This window comes from Lithobates pipiens, unplaced genomic scaffold, assembly GCF_037356315.1.
Source record: "Lithobates pipiens isolate NorthernLeopardFrog02 unplaced genomic scaffold, aLitPip1_a1.2 Scaffold_22, whole genome shotgun sequence".
In the NCBI taxonomy this organism is placed as follows: Eukaryota; Metazoa; Chordata; class Amphibia; order Anura; family Ranidae; genus Lithobates; species Lithobates pipiens.
The window spans coordinates 27,179,510-27,201,995 of record NW_027507784.1 but is presented as its reverse complement, the minus strand read 5'-3'; the positions used below and the strand labels follow the sequence as shown (position 1 = coordinate 27,201,995).

The 22,486-nt window shown below is 43.6% G+C and overlaps 1 protein-coding gene across 2 annotated transcripts in view; it reads left to right on the top strand.

Moving 5' to 3' along the window:
- The window catches only part of LOC143923475 (guanylate-binding protein 6-like), a 109,581-nt gene that overhangs the window by 82,229 nt on the left and 4,866 nt on the right, over positions 1-22,486 (top strand). For both annotated transcript variants that reach the window (XM_077447162.1, XM_077447161.1), the window contains exons 10-12: positions 1,354-1,456; positions 4,902-5,095; positions 12,285-12,455. In XM_077447162.1, the coding sequence (XP_077303288.1) occupies positions 1,354-1,456; positions 4,902-5,095; positions 12,285-12,455 (468 nt within the window). The remainder of the gene's footprint in view (positions 1-1,353; positions 1,457-4,901; positions 5,096-12,284; positions 12,456-22,486) is intronic.

Here is a 22,486-nt window from a genome sequence, read left to right as displayed (position 1 = left end):
CGGCCAGGTCTTGGTAGATTTGCAGTGGTCTGATACTCCTTCCATTTCAAAATGATCGCTTGCACAGTGCTCCTTGGGATGTTTAAAGCTTGGGAAATCTTTTTGTATCCAAATCCAGCTTTAAAAACTTCTCCACAACAGTATTACGGACATGCCTGGTGTGTTCCTTGGTCTTCATGATGCTCTCTGCGCTTTCAACAGAACCCTGAGACTATCACAGAGCAGGTGCATTTATACAGAGACTTGATTACACACAGGTGGATTCTATTTATCACCATCAGTCATTTAGGACAACATTGGATCATTCAGAGATCCTCGCTGAACTTCTGGAGTGAGTTTGCTGCACTGAAAGTAAAGGGGCCGAATAATTTTTCACGCACCACTTTTCAGTTTTTTATTTGCTAAAAAAGTTTAAAATATCCAATAGATTTCGTTCCACTTCACAATTGTGACCCACTTGTTGGTGATTCTTCACAAAAAATAATTTTTTTTATATCTTTATGTTTGAAGCCTGAAATGTGGCAAAAGGTTGAAAAGTTCAAGGGGGTCGAATACTTTCGCAAGGCACTGTACACACAGCATGCCTGGATTGAGTAGTTTGTTCAGCCACCATGCCCTCTAACCAATAATAATTTGCCTCTGGCACAGCCCCCTTCCCAATCGCAGCCTGACTCTGGCACAGCCCCCCTCCCAATCGCAGCCTGACTCAGGCACAGACCCCCTCCCAACCACAGCCTGACTCTGGCACAGACCCCCTCACAATCACAGCCTGACTCTGGCACAGACCCCCTCCAAATTGCAGCCTGACTCAGGCACAGACCCCCCCCAAATCGCAGCCTGCCTATGGCACAGACCCCCTCCCAACCACTGCCTGACTCGAGGGCACACAGGGCGATCATTTCAGGATGGAGGACAGGGGCCAGTAAATATTTTATATTTGTCAGTGTTCAGTTATCAAAGAAGCATAGTAAACCATGTTTACTATACCTCAGTTTGTGAATGAACAGGAAGGCTCTAAACACTTTGTATTTCTTAATCTGTGCATCTGAGGCGGGATGGAGGAATCTGTGTCCTCATTCTCTTTCTCTGTTTCACAAGTGAAAACAGGGCAGTTAAAAAAATAAAATTCTAAAAAATAAGTAAAAAAAAAAAAAGAAATGAAGGTCTCATTCACATGTGTTTTGCCCTCTGAAGAGCACATTTTACAGGAAGTAAGGGGTCCCTTTCAGGCAGGTTGTACGGGGCTGATATGTGAGATTTCAGCAGGTTTGGATGATGAAGAGGTGGACAGTGTTCTCTCAGACAATATGTTATTTCCAGCAATATATTTCTGACCATGTTCATATTCTACAGGCGGAAGAGGTGCTACAGGAATACATGAAGTCCAAAAAAGATGCTGAGATATACATTTTAAAAGAAGATACTGCTCTAAGCCAGAAAGAGAAGGACAAGGAAGGTAAGACATTTTTATTAATCACTGCGGCATCCACCGACATAATCCCTTTATTATTTGGTTAAGTGATGGTAACAAAATTATATGATTGGACGCCACTATTAATTTTTACTTTTTTTAAAGGGTATGTACACCTCAACAATAAACAACGTTCGAACCGAGCATGAAAAATCAAAAGTGCTAATTTTAAAGGCTTATATTCAAGTTATTGTCATAAAACGTTTTTGGGTATCAATGTAAAAAAAAAGTTTTAAAAACATCCGTTTGTTCGGGAGCAGTGATTTTAATAATGCTTAAAGTGAACAATGAAAGTGAAATATTCCTTTAAATTTTATACCTGGGGGGTGTCCATAGCATGCCTGTAAAGTGGCGCATGTTTCCCGTGTTTAGAACTGTCTGAATGCAAAATGACATTTCTAAAGGAAGAAAAAAGTAATTTAAAAGTACTAGCGCTAGCTATAGTACAGGCTATAATGAATTGTCGGTCTGGCAATACACATAAAAGTTAATTGATAAAAACAGCATGGGATTCCCCCACAGGATAATCCCGAACCCAAAAAAATAAAATGTGTGGGGGTCCCTTCAGGTCTGGATATTAAGGGGAATCCTGCACCAAATTTAAAAAAACAATGGCGTGGGGTCCCCCCAAAAATCCATACCAGACCCTTATCCGAGCACGCAACCTGGCTAGCCGCAGGAAAAGAGAGAGCGCCCCCCCCCTCCTGAACCGTACCAGGCCACATGCCCATAACATTGGGAGGGTGCTTTGGGGTAACCCCCCCAAAGCACCTTGTCCCCATGTTGATGGGGAGAAGGGCCTCATCCCCACAACCCTTGCCCGGTGGTTGTGGGGGTCTGCGGGCAGAGGGCTTATCGGAATCTGGAAGCCCCCTTTATCCCCCCTTTAACCCTCAGATCCCGCCCCCAGTGTGAATTTGTAATGGGGTACAAATATACCCCTATCATTTTACAAAAAAATTGTCAAAAATATTAAAAAAAGACAATAGACGTTTTTTGACAATTCCTTTATTAATGTCTTCTTCTTTCCCTGCTTCTTCTTCCATCTTCTTTCTTCTGGTTTTCCTTCGGTGTTCTTCTTCTTCCTCCATCTTGTTCTTCCCCCACTTCTTCCTCTATATCCTCCGGTCTTCTCGTTCGGCATCTTCCTCCGACATCTTTTCTCTGCTTTGTCCGCCGCACGATCTGCCTCAATGGGAGTCTTCTGCTGTGTGATGCTTCTGTTCAGGTGACAGTTCTTATATAATGGAGGGAGGGTGACCCCGCCCCCTCTGACAACACAGGAAAGCCATAGGGAAGTCACCGGGTGGCCCCACCCTCTGTTATATAAGAACTGTCACCTGAACAGAAGCGTCGCACAGCGGAAGACTCCCATTGAGGCAGATTGTATGGAGGACGAAGCGGAGAAGAAGAAGCCGGAGGAAGATGGCAAACGAGAAGACCGGAGGATATAGAGGAAGAATCGGGGGAAGAACAAGATCGAGGAAGAAGAAGAACACCGAAGGAAAACCAGAAGAAAGAAGATGGAAGAAGAAGACATTAATAAAGCAATTGTCAAAAACAGTCTATTGCCTTTTTTTAACATTTTTGACACTTTTTTGTGAAATGGTAGGGGTACATAAGCCCTCTGCCCGCAGACCCCCACAGCCACCGGGCAAGGGTTGTGGGAATGAGGCCCTTCTCCCCATCAACATGGGGATAAGGTGCTTTGGGGGTTACCCCAAAGCACCCTCCCAATGTTATGGGCATGTGACCTGGTACGGTTCAGGAGGGGGGGCGCTCTCTCTTTTCCTGCGGCTAGCCAGGTTGCGTGCTCGGATAAGGGTCTGGTATGGATTTTTGGGAGGACCCCACGCCATTGTTTTTTTAATTTTGGTGCAGGGTTCCCCTTAATATCCAGACCTGAAGGGACCCCCACACATTTTATTTTTTTGGGTTCGGGATTCCCCTGTGGGGGAATTCCATGCTGTTTTTATCAATTAACTTTTATGTTCATGTGGCCTGGTATGGTTCAGGAGGGGGGGGGCGTTCTCTCACCCCCCTCTGTTGCTGCGGCCTGCCAGGTTGCATGCTCAGATAAGGGTCTGGTATGGATGGAAATTTGGGGGACCCCACACAATTTTTTAAAATTTTGGCACGGGGTCACCCTTAAAATCCATACCAGACCTGAAGGGCCTAGTATGGAATTTGGGGGGAACCCCCAAGCATTTTTTTATCTTTGTTTGGTATAGCCGCGCTGCCCCATTGATTTCAATGGGCAGGAGCGGTGAAGGAGCGGTGTATACACCGCTCCTTCACCGCTCCAAAGATGCTGCTAGCAGGACTTTTTTGGCATCCTGCCAGCGCACCGCTCCAGTGTGAAAGCCATCTGGGCTTTCACATTGGAGAGACAGCAGTGGCTCTTTCAGGACTTTTGTTATTTTTAGCGCTGTAGCACCTGCAAAGTGCCCCTGTGTGAAAGGGGTCTAAGTCCTGGCTGATTGGAAGGTTTAGCACACTAAATGAGCTTTTTTCTTAAAGTGGAGCCTTAACCACTTCCATACAGTCCATTTCTGGCATTGATCTCCTACCCGTAAAAGTACTCAGAACCCCCAAACATTATATGTATATGTGTGTATGTGTGTGTGTGTGTGTGTATATATATATATATATATTTATATTTATTTTCAAAAGCAACTTGGTTTTGTTGTAAAAAAATTTAAATAAAATAATCACTTTAAACACACAGTATTTACCCCAATTAATTTTTCTTGTATAATGTGAAAGATGATGTTACGCTGAGTAAATAGATACCTAACATGTCATGCTTTAAAATTCTGCGCTATATCAAGATTCAACTCAACTCAGTGTTTTCTGACGATGCCGGAAGTGACGTCACGACATTGCTTCCTGCCTCTGAGGGTCATAGAGGTGGCTGGAGGCCATCTGGTCAATGGCCAGCTCTATGGTAAACCGCCGCTGCCGATTTCATTCTCTGGCTCCCCGTGGCGAGTCGGGAGAAGCATCGGAGGGCGGCAGGAGGACTGTTAAAGCAATCAAGTTGCTATGATGACTTTTAGGGAATGGCCGGTTGAAATAAAGATATCTGGATGATGCCTGTATTATTCAGATATCACCTCTCAAAGTCCAGGACCTGATATGATGTCTTTGGCGGGAATGGATTAATCTTTATCTGTGTTACAAAGCTTAGTTCTGCTCATCATTTGGCTCCTTTATCATTTTTTTTGTACGGTATATTGATGCTTTAAAATTGGTGGTAGTACCCAAAGCTTTCTTATTTTGTGTGTGTTATTTGAGTTTTTGGAGACAGGTTTGATATCTCCCCTAAAGTTTTTTTTTTTCTTCTTCCTCTGCCTCCCCAGACAAACTATAATAAAAAAAAAAAACATCCTCTTTGTTGTTCAGATTTTTTCTTTGCACTGTTTTTCAGAGGCAAAAACTAAAAAAAAATGTGAGGAGATGGAAAAAAAAGTGCAAGAACTGGAAGAGGCCAAACAAAAGTTGATGGAAGAGGCTCAGAACAACTGCAATGAGGAGACCGTGAAAATGCTGACGGAGAAGATGGAGAGAGATAGGGAGCTGATGGCAGAGAAAATGGAAAAAATCATTAATGACAAGGAAAGGGTAAGTCTAATGAATTTGGTTAATTTGTTTATTGGAACTGGAATTTAATATTGAGGCCAGGAACACGCCTAAAAACACAACTGGGACATAAGAAAATCACGCATTTCATGTATGTCCCTTCTACTTGAATGTGTCTATGAAGGTCTTCAGGTATCAAGGCCACGGAAGAAATAATGGTACCAAATCCAAATCATCAGAATATGCCAAATCACCAATCATTCCAGTGGCGTCTTCAGTTAAAGACGTTATAGAGGCAGAAGGTTTTTGATCTTATTGCATTCTATGTATTAAGATAAAATGCCTTCTGTGCAGTGGCAGCTGGTGCTCTTTTGGTGGGGGGAGGGGGGGGGCAAACAAACTGAAAAATTCTGAAAAATACTGTAACAAAAACATCAAATGCAGCCACTGTGCCCATCATTGGCAGCCAACTGTGCCCAGCAAATGCAGCCACTGTGACACCCCCCACCCGCCCACCTGCTGTCTGACCGGCACTTATCCCATTGTGGTGGCGGGTCAGGCAGCGGGTGATGGCGGCGAGTTGTGGGACGGCTAGCATAGGTCAGGCGACGGCTCCTGTGTCCTTCCTGCGTCTCTTCGTTCCTTCTGCTAGGCGGCCAATGAGATCGCCCTGTGCCTTCAGCCAATCAGGTGACGGGTATTAGACTTGCGCCTCCTGATTGGCCTAGAGGCGGTTCAGTGTTAGAAAAGTGAATATTAATTTACTTTTCTAACACATCGGGGTGGACTGCGAGTGAAATGCATTGTGCTCAAAGTCTACCTTTTTTGAAGCCTATTAGATCCTATGGCTCTAATCAAGTGCTTCAAAAAAACACCCCTGCTGCTGGAATTCAGGCGCCCGGCATCCGAAAAGGGGACGGAGCTGGACGCCTGAATAGGGGATGGCTACAGCGGCCATGCAATGCATGAATCTATCCATTCTCCACAAAGGGGGGTGGCGTGACAGAGGAAGCGGCATTGTGTTCCCTTAATGGATGGGCCCCTGCTTCTGTGTGTAGCAGGCCCCCCAGCACCCCCCTAATACTTATTTGAGCGCCATCTTTGTCGATCGATGTCCACGAGTGCCTCGGCTGTCTAGGACTCTCGCTCCCGATTGGCTAAGACACAGCAGCAGCATCATTGGCTCCCACTGCTGTCAGTCAAAGTCAGTTAGCCAATCAGGAGAGGGAGGGGGCCAAACCAGGGCTTCGTGTCTGAATGGACACGCGGAGCTTCTGCTCGGCTCGGGTGGCCCATAGCAAGCTGCTTGCTGCGGGGGCACTGGACAGGAGGGAGGGACCAGGAGCATGCCGGAACTACACTATTCAAGTCCTGTGGTCTTGACAAAGTTCACACTAAAGTAGCTCATTACACAGGCAAAGTACCGTTGGCCTATTGGGCACTTCCACCCCCTTCCTGATCAGGCCAATTTTCAGCTTTCATTGCTGTTGCACGTTAAATGACAATTGCCCGGTCATGCAATGCTGTACCCAAACAAACTTTTTATAATTTTTTTAAACAGATAGAGCTTTCTTTTAGAGGTATTTCATCACCACTGTTTATTTCTTATTTTTTGATAAATGAAAACTCTGAAAAAAAAAAGTTTTGAGGCACTGCACTGATAGGCTGCATTGATGGGCACTGATGAGGCACTGCACTGATAGGCTGCATTGATGGGCACTGATGAGGCACTGCACTGATAGGCTGCATTGATGGGCACCGATAAAGCACTGCATTGATGGGCACTGATGTACTATAGTACAAGTCTGACATTATTGATCCTTTTGGCTCTTCTTTGGAAATGTATAATGTAACACTGTCTTTTTAAGATGAGGCCATTGTTGTTGGCCATTTTTTTTTATCAAATGTTATTAATAAAAACAATTTTTATATAATTTTCTACTTTACTGCAGCTCCAGCTATGAGTAAGCGCTAATTTCAGCGTGAAACGCGTTAGAAATTTTGTTCAATATTTTTCCCTTTGCTGCTGTGATTTGTGTGATGTGAGGTTTTTCATCTGAGAAAATAAAGGCACGGTTTACTTTATTCGATCTGGAGTGTGGCTATCCAGAGTTTTTCCATTTTTCATCTATTTAGTACAAAGTGCAGCAAGGAGCACATGGAAGGGCGACACGTGTGTAACAAAAACCAAGGAACCAAAGAAAATTCTCAGCTCTACTTACCAACCAGTCTGCAATCAACCAAACTAACCAGGGTGCCATGAACAGGTTAATTAGGTTGGTTGCAGGCTGGTCAGTATGTACTGGGAATTTTCTTTGGTTTTGTTTGCCACACGTCGCCCTTCCATGTGCTCATTGCTACAAAGGCCAGTTATAGGTGCGATGGGCTCTTTACCCCGGCCCCTGAAGAACACAACGTGTCCATCAGCTTTCATGTCTTAAAAAAAAAAATGAGGGATATATATTGTTGGTTTTTTTTCATTCATTAAAGTGCATTTTTTTCCCAACAAAAATGTGTTTGAAAAAAACTTGCGCAAATACCGTGTGACATAAAAAAATGCAACAATCCGGGGAAAGCACCAGGCCCGGATGGCCTTACTATTCAATACTATTTATGACCAAACTGTTTAACGCGGTAGGCTCGACCCCTCTGTTTGCGGTAGACACCCTACTGGCCCATATCTCGGTGATCCCTAAAGAGGGGAAAGACCCAACCTCCTGTGACAGCTATCGGGCGATTTTGCTTCTAAACCTAGACCTTAAATTCTTCACGAAAATCTTAGCAAATTGGATTCAACATATCCTTCCGAATCAAGTTCATTTGGATCAGGTAGGCTTTATTCTGACCCGCAAAGCTATAGATAATACCACCAAGGTCCTCAATTTATTACACGTAGCAAACAAATCTCACACCCAATGTGTGTTCCTCAATACAGAGAAAGCCTTTGACGGGGTGAATTGGAGCTTCATGCTTTCGGTGTTGAAGTACGCTGGCTTCAGCACTAACATGCTCCAGTGGATCTCCACAATTTATTCTCACCCTTCAGCTTGAGTTCAAGCCAATGGAGTTCTGTCAGAACCCTTTAAAATCACAAATGGAACACGACAGCGTTGTCCCTTGTCGCCCCTCCTCTTCGCCCTGTCATTGGAACCCATTCTACGTTCCACATGTCTAAACCAAGAAGTTACTGGCATAACGGTTGGCGATACCCAACACAAAATCTCGGCCTACGCTGACGACATGTTATTCTCCCTCACATACCCTCGGATCTCACTCCCAAATGTGATGAAGGAAGTTGAAAGATATGGAGGCCTCTCTAATCTTCAAATTAACTTTCATCTGGTGTCCACGTTGGAGAAGCGCTCCCCTTGGTGGACACCCATTGGAGCCGCGCTCCTGAGTCCTGCTTTTGCCTGTGATTACACACAAAGCAGAACTCGGCCCCGCCCCCATCGCCCGCGTCATTGGATTTGATTGACAGCAGCAGCAGCCAATGGCTGTGCTGCTATCAATCTATCCAATCGGGACATGAGACACCAGCTGGTGTGCTCGTTCATGGCCAGGAGGAAGATAGTATTCAGGTAAGTAAAACCGGAGAGCTGGGGGGCTGCAGCACTACAGAAGATTTTTCACCTTAATGCATAGAATGCATTTAAATTTAAGTAAAACATTTTTTTTTTAATTGTAAGAAATTAAAGTTACACCCAAGCATATAAAATCAACTCCCCACAGCATGCCCTCACACAACTCCGAAGCAATTTTAAGTTAAAATGGAATAGTACGACACTGGCATATCTGGGCACACAGATCCCTTCCAACGTATCCAAGATATTCAAACTGAACTTTCCCCCACTACTGAAGAATGTCAGAGCTCTTTTGGATAAATGGAACACCGGTCTCCACTCGTGGTTTGGTCACTGCAACATTCTTAAAATGAGTATTCTTCCTAAATGTCTTTATCTTCTACAAGCCCTACCACTCCATATTCCAACCACTTCAAAAAGATTCAGTTTTTTGCATTCATATTGGCCCATAAACGCCCACGATTGAAACGTAGCCAGCTCACACTACCTAAACAATACAGGGGTCTGGCAGTACGAGACATTCGCAAATACTTCCAGGCTATTCACCTAAGCAGACTCCTGGATTGGAACAGACACAGAGACCTCAAATTATGGGTTAGGAATGAACAAGCCCAAAGTGTCATACCCCTTGGTAAAGCACTTTGGTGTTATATCTTCCTACTAGCAGAAGTGAAAAACCACCCTCTGATAGGCCAAACAGCAAAGCACTGTTCAACCCTATTTACACAAACCCTTCTCTCCCCCCCTCGCCACTATTCCCAATCCTTGGGAACCCACTTTTTACTCCGGGATTTCGAGATTCAAACTTTTCGGGAACTTGATGAGGAACTTGATGAGGAATGGACGCTCACAGGCCTCTCACTTCTTGGTGGAGGGAGATGGCCATAGATTTTGATTCTTACCGGTCCCATTGGGGACTTTGGCTTGGGATTTTGGGGGGCTCTCCAGCTCACATATTTTCTTCATACCCTCCCGAGCAGCTATAGTAGATCACTCAATTTTGAGGAATACTGCTCAGACTCGGGAGCGATGCCACACTTGCTCTCAGCCAACTATAACCTTCTCATCACGTCTTCTTTCCCTGAGTTGTATTTGTGAATGGGAACAAGATCTGGGTACATCGTTCAATACTCAAAAAAGACAACATATTCTCCGATTTACGTACAAATCGTCCATCTGCACGAAAGTGCAAGAGACTAACTTTAAAATTTTAACTAGGTGGTACAGAACGCCGGTAAGGTTACAAAAAAAAATTCCTGCAACCTCTGATTGTTGTTGGAGATGCCAGAAAGAACACGGAACCATTCTCCATATTTTTTGGTCCTGCCCCAAACTAGAACACTTTTGGAAGGAAGTCCAATGCAATGCCCAAAAATATACCGAACGCCCAATACCAGAAGACCCAGCCTTTTTCCTCCTCCATGCCTCTAATGCCCCTGGGAAACACTACAAGAAATCAATCATTCGCAATCTCCTTGGCGCCGCTAAGGCATTCATTCCTCTTAAATAGAAATCCCCACAACCTCTGACCATAGGGATGTGGCTTAGAAAAGTAGGGGAAATAAGCTGGAAGACCTCATTCTCTCGGCATGCCACCAACAGGAACATTACTCCAAGACCTGGTCACTCTGGAATGTGTTCATCTTCTCTGAAGAAGGTAGAGCCCTCCTTGACTGTGACCCTGCTCACTAAACCACTAAACCTATTGTACGTGGACACTAACCCTATTGAGTATCTTGGTATTTTTGTAGTGCCAATCAGGCTTCCCCGTCGCCCAGTTCTGCAATCTGGGAGGTCATGCCGAGCATTGCTCCATTCCTTCCCTGACCCCCACCGCCTCCCTCCCCTCACCGCGTCCTTTGCTCCCTTCCCTCTCTAACTTAGTACTCTCTTTTCTACTCTTACGCTATTTTTCATTCTCTCTTTTCTTCTTCCGTTTCCCTTAAGCTACGCTGATTCCACTCTCTGGACCAGTGTTTTTCTTTTAGCTCCATGCCACTCCTTCTCTATGTAACATTATAAATTGATTTGGGCTGGTTCTGAGGCCTCATCCTAGCGGAATATACTGGGGTTTTGGCTACGACTTACCTGAATAGCCTAACATATGAGAGACTTCTTGGATAGCCAATAGACATATTGTCATCTTGGGTCTACAGCGTTCCACTCTATGTAAGGCATGTTTGTAATAATGTATGGTATGCCAAGACTGCTCATATGCCACTGTATGTCCTTGTACCAAGCCCTTTGACTAAATAGAAATTTGTAAGAAAAAAAGAAAAAAAAATTGCAACAACCACCATTTTGTTCCCTCGAGTCTCTGCTAAAAATATTTGTATAATGTTTGGGGGTTCTAAATAATTTTATAGAGAAAAATACTGATTTAAACTTGTAAATAGACATGTGCAGAACGAAACAATTTGTAATGTTTTGTTTTGATTCGTTATTTACATAAATTAGTTCAGGTAAATTAGTTTAACTTGTTTCATTTGTTTTCGGAATTCATTTTGAATTTAAATTGATTCCAATTTTCTGAATTACAATTAATTCAGATTACATTCAAATTGCATTTGAATTCAAATCGAATTCCATTTGAATCAAATTCTATTCGACATCATATTTATTCTATTCAAAAATTAGAATTTTGGATGACAGTTATATTCTTCTATTCCATTCTATCCTATTGTTTTTTTATTCTATTCTTTTATTTTATATTATATTCTTTTTTATTATATTCAAATTCACATTTATTCTATTTGAAATTTTATATTATATTGTTAAATATATTATATTATATTGTTAAATACATTTTTTTTTCTATTCTTTTCTATTTGTTTATTCTATTTTAGTCTATTCTTTTCTATTCTATTTTTTATTTTTAGTACTATTTTTATTTTCTATTCTATTCTATTTGAATTCAAATTTATTCTATTTGAAATTCGGATTTCAGAAGATGGTTATATTCTTTCTAATTTATTCTAGTCTTTTCTTTTTAATTCTATTCTATTTTTTTATATTCTATTCAAATTTATTTTTTTTGAAATTGAAATTTGAAATGTAATTAATTTGAAATTCGATTTTGTTTTCTATTTTATTCTTTTCTATGCTATTTTTTATTCTATTCTATTCTTTTATTTTTTATTCTATTTTACTATGTTTTTTTATTTTCTATTCTATTGTGTTCTGTTTTACTCTATTCTTTTCTTTTCTATGCTATCCCTTTATTTTCGATAAACATTTTTGCTATTCTTTTATTTTTCTTTTCTATTACATTTTTTCTATTCTAGTCCTTTATTTTCTATTCTATTACATTTCTCATCAGAAATGTCAAAACGGATTGAAAAACTATTTAAATTTGAAAACTATTCGAAAACTATTTGAATTTGATCAACAAAAATGATCAGAATCAAATTAAAAATGATTCAAAATTTGTCTGAAATTTTCTTTCGTTATTTCAGATTAGTTTAAATTGGTTTCTATTGTATATCGTAAATTCGGATAAATCTAGATTTCCAAATAACAAAAAAATTGGCAGAATTTCAGTTTGAAGGAAATGAACTGCACATGTCTACTTGTAAACAAGAAGTGCCAGAAAAGGCTTTGTCTCCAAGTGGATATATACTGTATATTAACAAACAATATCTTCACAGGAACGAGAATTATTCCTGCAGCAAGGATTGGAGAAACAAGCCCGTATGTTTCAAGAACAGATCGCAGATTTAAAGAGACAGAGAGACATTACTGATTTTGGCGTCCTTAACCCTCTCGTGAATGCCATCGCAAACCCTATACGTGGATTTATAAAGCTTTGCACACCACAGGTAGGAAAAGCTAAATTTTCTGTCAATACTTTCTGCAGTATGTGGCCCTTTATAGGAGACGTCCTCTCACTTCCATTTTTAGTGATAATGTGACACTAGGACAGGAAATGTGGGACAGAGACAGCAAGAAAAACAACATTTTTGGGTAGGTTTTTTTTGGCAACCACACCACTGTAATGGGAGCACCTAACCACTGAATGGGAGCATTACCCCACTTCCACCAATATAATCTAGAGGACCGTACCACTGACACCAATGTAATGAGAGCACTACACCGCTGGCACCAATGTAATGAGAGCACTACACCGCTGGCACCAATGTAATGAGAGCACTACACCGCTGACACCAATGTAATGGGTGTGCTACACCACTGACACCACTGTAATGAGAGCACTACACCGCTGGCACCAATGTAATGAGGTAATTATTTCCCCCACAGACATTGATATATTAGAAGTACTGCCCTACTGTCGCCAGTTAATTAGTGCACCATAGTAGATTAATTTTCAGGACTTGCTGGTGCCTTATGTTACACTAATGTAATGGGGGTGACAGGCCTAACCAGGACAGGGGCTTTTGAAGAGGACTGGGAGCAAGCCTCTTACCCACTGACTATGGGCCCTGGAGTTTAAGTCAGCACTACTCTGAGAGGCGTATGCCTGGAGGACCCTTGGATTAATGATACTTGGGATTAACCGCTTCCGGACCAGCTGCCCCAGTTATACTGTGGCAGGCTGGCTCCCCTGCAAGAGCCGTCGTAGCTGTACTCCGGCTCTTTATGGCGTGCGTGCCTGAAGCGTTTCAATGGAGCCGATGCGGCACCGGCGATTGCTAATTACAGAACGAGAACGGGGATTTGTGTGTGTGTGTACACACAAATCCCGGTTCTCTCAGGGGCGAGGAGACTGATTGTGTGTTCATACTAAGTATGAACACTGATCTCTCTCTTCCCCTAGTCAGTCCCATCCCCCTACAGTTAGAACACACATTAGGGAACACAGTTAAAGTGGATGTCATAATGTAAAGTATAAGATTTCCTATAATTGGAGCCCAGACTTGCTACAAAGAGTTAATCCAGCTCTGAGCAATCCTCTTTTATTGTTCAGTGAGACAAATCTCAACAAACAGAGAAAAACTTTGTAAATCTTCCCCCTTGCTGTGAGTGACAGGTGATTTACATATCTCATGCACCAGCCTAAGACATGCATTATTTTTTAATTCCCTCCCCCACTCCTTTTTTCTGCTGCTCTGCCAGGATTGGATGTTACACACCTCAGCATAATTGGGCATGCTGGAGTCATGTGGTTACTTTCCTGTCTTTTGCCTGGCTGATAGAGATTATAGCAGAAGTTCAGTGTAAGAAATACACAGGAGAAAATGCATATTGACAAGGGAAGTGTAGAGGTGGGCGGGGAGTCTACTGACATCATGACTCCACCCACTGAGCTCCAGACAACAGACCCACCCAGAGAATCTGCAGTTTTTCGGGTCTCATAACAGACAGAAGGGAGACATTTGACAGGTAAAGATACATGCTGGAGGCATGTATATTCTTATAGATAATCCCTATGGCAGTAGTTTAGAAAAGATGACATTGGGTTTACATCCACTTTAACCCCTAGTGATAATCCCTTCCCTGCCAGTGTAATTCCCTACACAGTAATCGGTGCATTTTTATAGCACTGATCGCTGTATAAATGACACTGGTCCCATAAATGTGTCCAATTTGTCTCAAAAATGTGTCCAATTTGTCCACAGTCCCGAAAAAAACCCCACATCGCTGGCATTACTAGTAAAAAAAAATAATAATAATAAAAATGCCATGAAACTGTTCCCTATTCAATAGAAGATATAACTTATGCGCAAACCAATCAATATACGCTTTTTGCAATTTTTATTACCAAAGATATGTAGAAAAATACATATTGGCCTAAACTGAGAAAAAATAGCTTTTTTTTCTCAGAAAGAAAGAAAAGAAAAAGAAAGCCCTATTTGTGGGAAAAAAAGGAAGTCAATTTTGTTTGGTTATAACGTCGCACAACTGCGCAATAGTCAGTTAAAGTGACGCAGTGCCGATCTGCAAAAAATGCTCTGGTAATTAAGCAGCCAATTCTTCCAGGGCTGAAGTGGTTAAAGTCCATGTCTCCCCAAAACACACAGGCTCTGGGAATCTAGGCCCGGGATCCATGTTTTAGGGCCTAAATGCCCCATTATCAACAATGACTGCTTTCACACTGTGAGGCTCATAGATGTTAATGTCATCAGCTCAAAAGCAACTCAATTCTTGAGATCATCTGATATAATCTGTTTAAGATGTTCTGTGTCTTTGTCACATTGTATCATCTCCCATAGTATGGCTCCACCTATTGTAAGTTGTGCTACTTATCTCACCTATTGTTTCTGTCTGTCTGCTAGCAATCTATTGTGGGATGATATGGTAATGTGTAATCTACTATGTTGTGACCTTGGGGGTGGGCAGTCTTGTTTAATCACAAGATTGTCATCTGGGTGGATAGTTGTTTAATTATTCTTAATGTTTATAGTATACGGTATGTTGGCTGTTGTTTTGTTATGTTAATTATATTTCTGCATACAATTTCTTTTGCATACGATAATGTGATCAGACTCATGTGACCTGGTGTATTATAAATTCTGTGTGAGTTTTCAATAAAGCGTTCCAGTTCTCATACAAGCTATTGCCGGCTAGTTTTGTATGTTATGCAATATTCAGCTATAATATCTGGTTCCTATGTCAGACTGGAGAAAGCGGTATTCTGACGGAAGCGATTATATTTGTATAATTTTTTTAACACAAATAGAGCTTTCTTTTGGTGGTATTTAACCACTAGACATGTGCATTCGTTTTCGTCCGAATGCATTTTCGTCCGAATTTCAGCTATTTTCGTTTTCGTTTTGACAAACGATAACGAAAGCACAAAATCCGAAAAACGAAAGATCCGACATAAATAAATGCTTTATTTTCGTTTTCATTGTTACAACAGTTCGATATAGAATAGGAGATTCGACGTGACTCTGACAATAACAATCTGTGTCTATAGAACCTGTGGTCGAATGTGCCTAACCTTACCTCTATTAGTCCAAGATTATATAGAGAAAATATTCGACAGAGAAAAAAGATTTGACAGAGAGAAAAGATTCTGCAAGTTACTGTCCTAAAAAGTGTTTGGGGACCCGGGTCCTGCCCCAGGGGACATGTATCAATGCAAAAAAAAGTTTTAAAAACGGACGTTTTTTCGGGAGCAGTGATTTTAATAATGATTAAAGTGAAACAATAAAAGTGTAATATTCCTTTAAATTTTGTAGGGGGGGGTGTCTATAGTATGCCTGTGAAGGGGCGCATGTTTCTGGTGCTTAGAACTGTCCCTGCACAAAGTGTCATTTATGCAGGAAAAAAAGTCCTTTAAAATCACTCGCAGCTATTATGAATTGTCGGCGGTCTGACGTTTCTTATATAAGGAGGGCGGGGCCACCCGTCACCTGACCCCGCCCCCCTCTGACGCAAGGGGAAACCCGGTGTTCCCTGTGACGTATGGGTGACCCTGCACCCCTCAGATGTAACACAGGCAGGTTTCCGTTACATCAGAGGGGTGCGGGGTCACCCATACGTCACAGGGAACCCCCGGGTTTCCCCTTGCGTCAGAGGGGGGCGGGGTCAGGTGACGGGTGGCCCCGCCCTCCGTATATAAGAAACGTCAGGCTGCCAGAATCCTTGCAGTGTCTCCTCTGCGGAGACAGAAGAAGGATGGATTCGCTGCGCTGGATGAGATGAGCCATCGCTGGAGGGATGATCCGTCGCTGGATAGCAAGAGTGGATTACCGCCGCTGGAATCTTTTTTTTATTTTTTTTATTTTTAATAAAGGAATTTTTCAAACGTGTGTTTGTCTTATTTAACTATTTTTTACACTTTCTTTGTGAAAAGGTAGGGGTACTTTTGTACCCCCTTACCATTTCACACAGGGGGGGGGGCCGGGATCTGGGGGTCCCCTTGTTAAAGGGGGCTTCCAGATTCTGATAAGCCCCCCGCCCGCAGACCTCCACAACCACCGGCCACGGTTGTGGGGATGAGGCCCTTGTCCTCATCAACATGGGGACAAGGTGCTTTGAGGGGTCACAGACCCCCAAAGCATCCTCCCAATGTTGAGGGCATGTGGCCTGGTACGGTTCAGGAGGGAGGGGGGGCCGCTCTCTCGCCCCCCCCTCTTTTCCTGCGGCCTGCCAGGTTGCGTGCTCGGATAAAGGGTCTGGTATGGATTTTTAGGGGGAATCCCACGTCAATTTTTTTTAAAATTTGACGCGGGGTTCCCCTTAATATCCATACCAGACCTGAAGGGCCTGGTAATTGAATTTAGGGGACCCCCACGCTTTTTTTTTTTTTATTTTTTTTTTTTTTTTATCAATGACTTTCTATGAGTGTTCTCTGTATTACGGAGCCGACAATTCATAATAGCTGCGAGTGATTTTAAAGGACTTTTTTTCCTGCATAAATGACACTTTGTGCAGGGACAGTTCTAAGCACCAGAAACATGAGCCCCTTCACAGGCATACTATAGACAACCCCCCCCCCCCCCCCCCCCGCTACGAAATTTAAAGGAATATTACACTTTTATTGTTTCACTTTAATCATTATTAAAATCACTGCTCCCGAAAAAACTGCCGTTTTTAAAACTTTTTTTTGCATTGATACATGTCCCCTGGGGCAGGACCCGGGTCCCCAAACACTTTTTAGGACAGTAACTTGCAAATTAGTCTTTAAAATTAGCACTTTAGATTTTGAATGTTGGAGTCCCATAGACTTCAATAGAGTTCTAAAGTATGCTATATACTAGCTCCGTCGAATCTTCTTTATACATTCGACAGACACCATAAGCCTTCAAAGACAGATTCGATTGTAATTCATGTGGATTTTCGGACGAATGCAATTTTTGAACGAAAAACGAAATAAATAAAAACAAATTTCGGGAGTAACTAAATAAATTAAGTTTTCGGACGAAAACGAAATTCCAAAACGAAATATTTTACTCTGCACATGTCTATTAACCACCACTGGGTTTTTTATTTTTTTTGCTAAATAAATGAAAAACATTAATTTTTTTTTATAGTTTGTTATAAAATTTTCCAAACATGTAATTTTTCTCCTTCAGTGATGGCCACTGATAGGCTGCATTGATGGACACTGATGAGGCGGCATTGGTGGGCACTGATAGGCTGCACTGATGAGGCGGCACTGATGGGAATTGGTGGGCACCAATAGGCTGCACTGATGAGGCGGCACTGGTGAGCAATGATGAAAACACCTACTGGTGCTTGCTGGAACTACACTATTCAAGTCCTATGGTCTTGACAAAGTAGCTCATTACACAGGCAAAATACCGCTTGCCTATTGGGTACTTTCACCCTCTTCCTGCTCAGGCCAATTTTCAGCTTTCATTGCTGTTGCACTTTAAATAACAATTGCACGGTCATGCAATGCTGTCCCCAAACAACATTTTTATCATTTTTTTTAAAACTGATAGAGCTTTTGGTGGTATTTACTCACCACTGGGTTTTTTATTTTTTGATAAACAAATGAAAATTGTGAAAAAAAAAAAAGTTTTTGTTATAAAATGTTGTAAATAAGTAATTTTTCTCCTTCGCTGATGTGCGCTAAAGAGGCGGCACTGACAGGAGCTGATGAGGCACTAAAAAATAAATAAAAATTCTGCACTGCAGAATGAACTGCTGCCTCCCTTTAAAAAGATTTCTTCAAGGTGAAATCCAACGAAATTCAAACGCTGTTCTATAGAGTAAATATGTGTATCAAGGTGGGGGGGGGGGGGGGGGAACCCTGCTTGAATGTGATAATTTGATAATGTGCTATGTGTAAACACCAAAAATTTTACGTTGAATATAAGGTGATGTGTGCTGACAAAAAATGTGCATAAAAGACTTCAGCTGTAAAAATATAATTAATATAAAGTGACTTATGCTGGCAAAAAAACCCACATCAATTGCAACTAGTAAAAAGCATCAGCTGAAAACTTATAGTTAATATAAAGTGACGTGTGCAAACAAAATGAATTGATCAATAAATAATATCAACTATACGTATATAAGTTAATAAATGTCCATATTAAAAAAAATCTCCAAAAAGTGACGTGTGCTTCATCCAAATAGTGACAGTCTATGAAAATAATTTGTGCTGGCAGTGACTTTTCTGTGCTCCCCTCTTGTGCTCGCACTCACCAGAGCGCTTCACCCCCCTGCAGGGGAAAAAGCACTTAATAGAAGTACACTCCGGATCCTGGTGTCCCTTCTCCTCGTCCACAACGTGATTCTCTCAGCAAAACTGACCCATCCACGAGTGTAGGGATGTAGTTGAACTCCTACTGCCTCCCCCTCTGTAGTGTAATCTCCAGCCGGGTATCCACATTTGGTTTAATATAAGAAAAAAAAAAAAAAAATCCTCATAGCGTGACTCCGCAAAGCTATGTTTATTGGTATTTAAAATTCTTATAATTTAAAAAGGGAGCTGCAATGCTCCAACCGGTATAAGGACAAGGAATCGACGATCTCCGTGAACCGAGCGTGCGTTCCACAGATCGTATCGCAAACACTGGAAGTACCGGACGTGACGTATTGCGTATCAAGTAAGTCCCTCCTAATGCGTTTTGCCATACGGACGTTATCTGAGGCTCTGCCATCTTGGTACGCCATACAACTTTTTTTTAAAAGCCAGCAGCTACAAATACTGCAGCTGCTGACTTTTAAAATAATGACACTTACCCGCCCAGCGCGCCCGCGATGTCGTCACCCAAAGCCGTTCTCTCGATCGTCTCTCGGGTGCTGCCGCCGCCGTTTTGGGTATGGGAATCAGGAAGTGGAGCCTTTCGGCTTCATTTCCCGGTTCCCTACTGTGCATGCGCGAGTCGCGCTGCGCAATAAGGATGGTCCCCGCTGTCTCTGGGATCCGTGTGTTTCCCAGCAGACAGCGGGGGACCTTCGGAAAGGGGCGTAGATTCTGCGGAAAGGGGCGTACCTTCTGCAGAATCTACGCCGGAAGTGGGTGCAGATACCTGTACTATACAGGTACCTGCACCCCCCTCCCCCCTGAAAGGTGCCAATTGTGGTGCCGGAGGGGGGGAGGATTCCAATGAGGGGAAGGTCCACTTTAGGGTGGACCTCCGCTTTAAGTACCGGATGGAGGTGTCATTGCAGCCAATCGTTACACTCACTGTCAGCGGTAAATGAATGTCTGCCAGGGATACAACCATTTGTATGAGGCCTAATTGCAGTACCTGAAAGCCAACCACTAAGCGGATGTTAAAAAGGCAGCAAAGACAAATCCAGTCAGGTGCAATCCAAATATTACATAGTAAAAGTATTTGATAGGCATAAAAATACACAATTACAAAGTTATACATAGTATATGAGCAAACTATACACATCAGTGCATAAATTGGGTCCTGTTGTAGGAAAATCTGATTGTTCTGAACATGGTGGCATAATGTGGGACTATAAAGAGACCAGTAGCTAATAGCTTGCATCTCGTAAGTTATTCTGAGCATGCGTGACACTTTGTCCGTTTGGAATTGCCTACACACAATCAGAATTTACGCGATCGGATTTTGTTGTCGGAAAATTTTAGATCCAGCTCTCAAACTTTGTGTGCTGGAAATTTCCGACGGAATAAGTCTGATCGGATTTTCCGACAACATGATCCAATCGCACATTTTCCGTGGGAAAGTCCGACCGTGTGTACAGGGCATTAGTGTTATAGGGGATCTAGGCTAAACCCAGGGGCGGACGGACCATTCGGGCATTCGGACGCCGTCCGAGGGCCCGCGGCCAGTAGGGGGCCCGTGAGAAGCTCCTATGCTGCTGGCAGTGCTGCGGTGGAGCCGTTCTGCCGCTGCGGGGGGGGGGGGGAGAGGCAAAGACACAGCATCTCCCCTGCACCTCTAGCTTTCAGTTCAGTAGGGGCCCGGGAGATGGGAGGCGGCGATCGAATATGTCGTTACAGCGGCATCTCCCTCGGGCTTGTATTTCTCCATTACAGTGTATAGAGTGGAGAGGGGAGGGGCCTCTGACCCGGGCAGCTATAAGTTTCACTCTTCAGTGAGTTGCTCGGCTTGTATACTGTTGCCGACTGCTGCCCGGGTCAGAGGCTCCTCCCCTCTCCACTCTATACACTGTGAAGGAGAAATGCAAACCCCAGGGAGATCCCGTGGTCCACAGGCACCATAGAGCTGCCGATCGCCCCTACCACCTCCCCGTGCTGGGGGTTGGATGTGCACAGCCAGGTACAGGGGAACCTGGGGGGGGGGTTTAAGTCTGGGGACCCTGACATAAGGAGGGGGCTCTCTGGGGACCCTGAAATATGGAGGGGGCTCTCTGAGGACCCTGATGGAGGGGGCTCTCTGGGGACCCTGATGGAGGTGGGCTCTCTGGGGACCCTGACATATGGAGGGTGCTCTCTGGGGACCCTGAAATATGGAGGGGGCTCTCTGAGGACCCTGATGTATGGGGGGCTCTCTGGGGACCCTGATGGAGGGGGGCTCTTTGGGGACCCTGCAGTATGGAGGGGGCTCTCTGGGGACCCTGATGGAGGGGGGCTCCCTCGGGACCCTGAAGTATGGAGGGGGCTCTCTGGGGACCCTGAAGTATGGAGGGGGCTCTCTGGGGACCCTGAAGTATGGAGGGGGCTCTCTGAGGACCCTGATGTATGGGGGGCTCTCTGGGGACCCTGATGTATGGGGGGTTCTCTGGGGACATTGATGTATGGAGGGGGTTCTCTGGGAACCCTGATGTATGGGGGGGCTCTCTGGGAACCCCAATGTATGGGGGGGCTCTCTAGGAACCCTGATGTATGGGGGGGGGCTCTCTGGGAACCCTGATGTATGAGGGGACTCTCTGGGAACCCATATCTATGGGGGGGCTCTCTGGGACCCTGATGTATGGGGGGCTGTCTAGGGACCCACATCTATGGGGGGCTCTCTGTGGACCCTGATGTAAGGGGGATCTCTCTGTGGACCCTGATGTAAGGGGGGATCTTTCTGGGGACCCTGATGTAAGGGGGGCAATCTCCGTGGACCCTGATGTATGGAGGGGGCGATCTCCGGGGACCCTGATGTATGGAGGGGGCAATCTCCAGGGACCCTGATGTATGGAGGGGGCGATCTCCGGGGACCCTGATGTATGGGGGGCTCTCTGGGGACCCTGATGTAAAGGGGGGCTCTCTGAGGACCCTGATGTAAGTGAGGGAGGCTCTCTGGAGACTTGTTTACATCGGAAAACCCCCGTTCTGCCTTTGTTGGAAACAATCGTCGGGGCCCGCCGGACCCACTGATTAGCTCTCAGTGTGTCCAATCAAACAGCGCGCAGACCCGCAAGTGCAGAATCAAGTACCTGTATGTGATTCTGCTCACAGAAGACGCAGCCCCGCAGTAAATGTACGTGGTTAATGTGAGTTTATTTTTCTTTATTTTCTTAACTCTTTAAACCTTTATTTTGAACATACAATAGAGAAATTCTGTCACCAATGCATATGATGCACCAGTGCAATATATACTTGGTGCTTTGTGAGGGTGTGGCTTGTGTTTGGGTGGGGACAAGGGGGGCCCCATGGTCCCCTACTGCCCGGGGGCCCCATGAGTTGTCAGTCCGCCCCTGGCTAAACCTATATAGCAAGTATAGCATCCTCAATACAAGGGAGGAGTGGAGGAGACAGTTTGTGTAACTATGTGGGAGGTGATGAGGATGACAACTGTCATGGAGATAAAAACAAATCTTTAAAAACTGATGAGGAGTGATAAAAAATTCTAATATAGTTCATGATAATAGCGGATCCTCAACCGAGAGAGAGATGGGAGTATGGGCTTCATATTAAGAATAAAATCTATACATATACTAAGTATGATTATTAAAAATTTGATAAAAAGCTGTTCAGATCAATGTCATTATTTAACCCTCTAGGCACCCCAACCGGTATATTAATTTAGTCTCATTTTGAGACACCCTTATCTTCTTATTG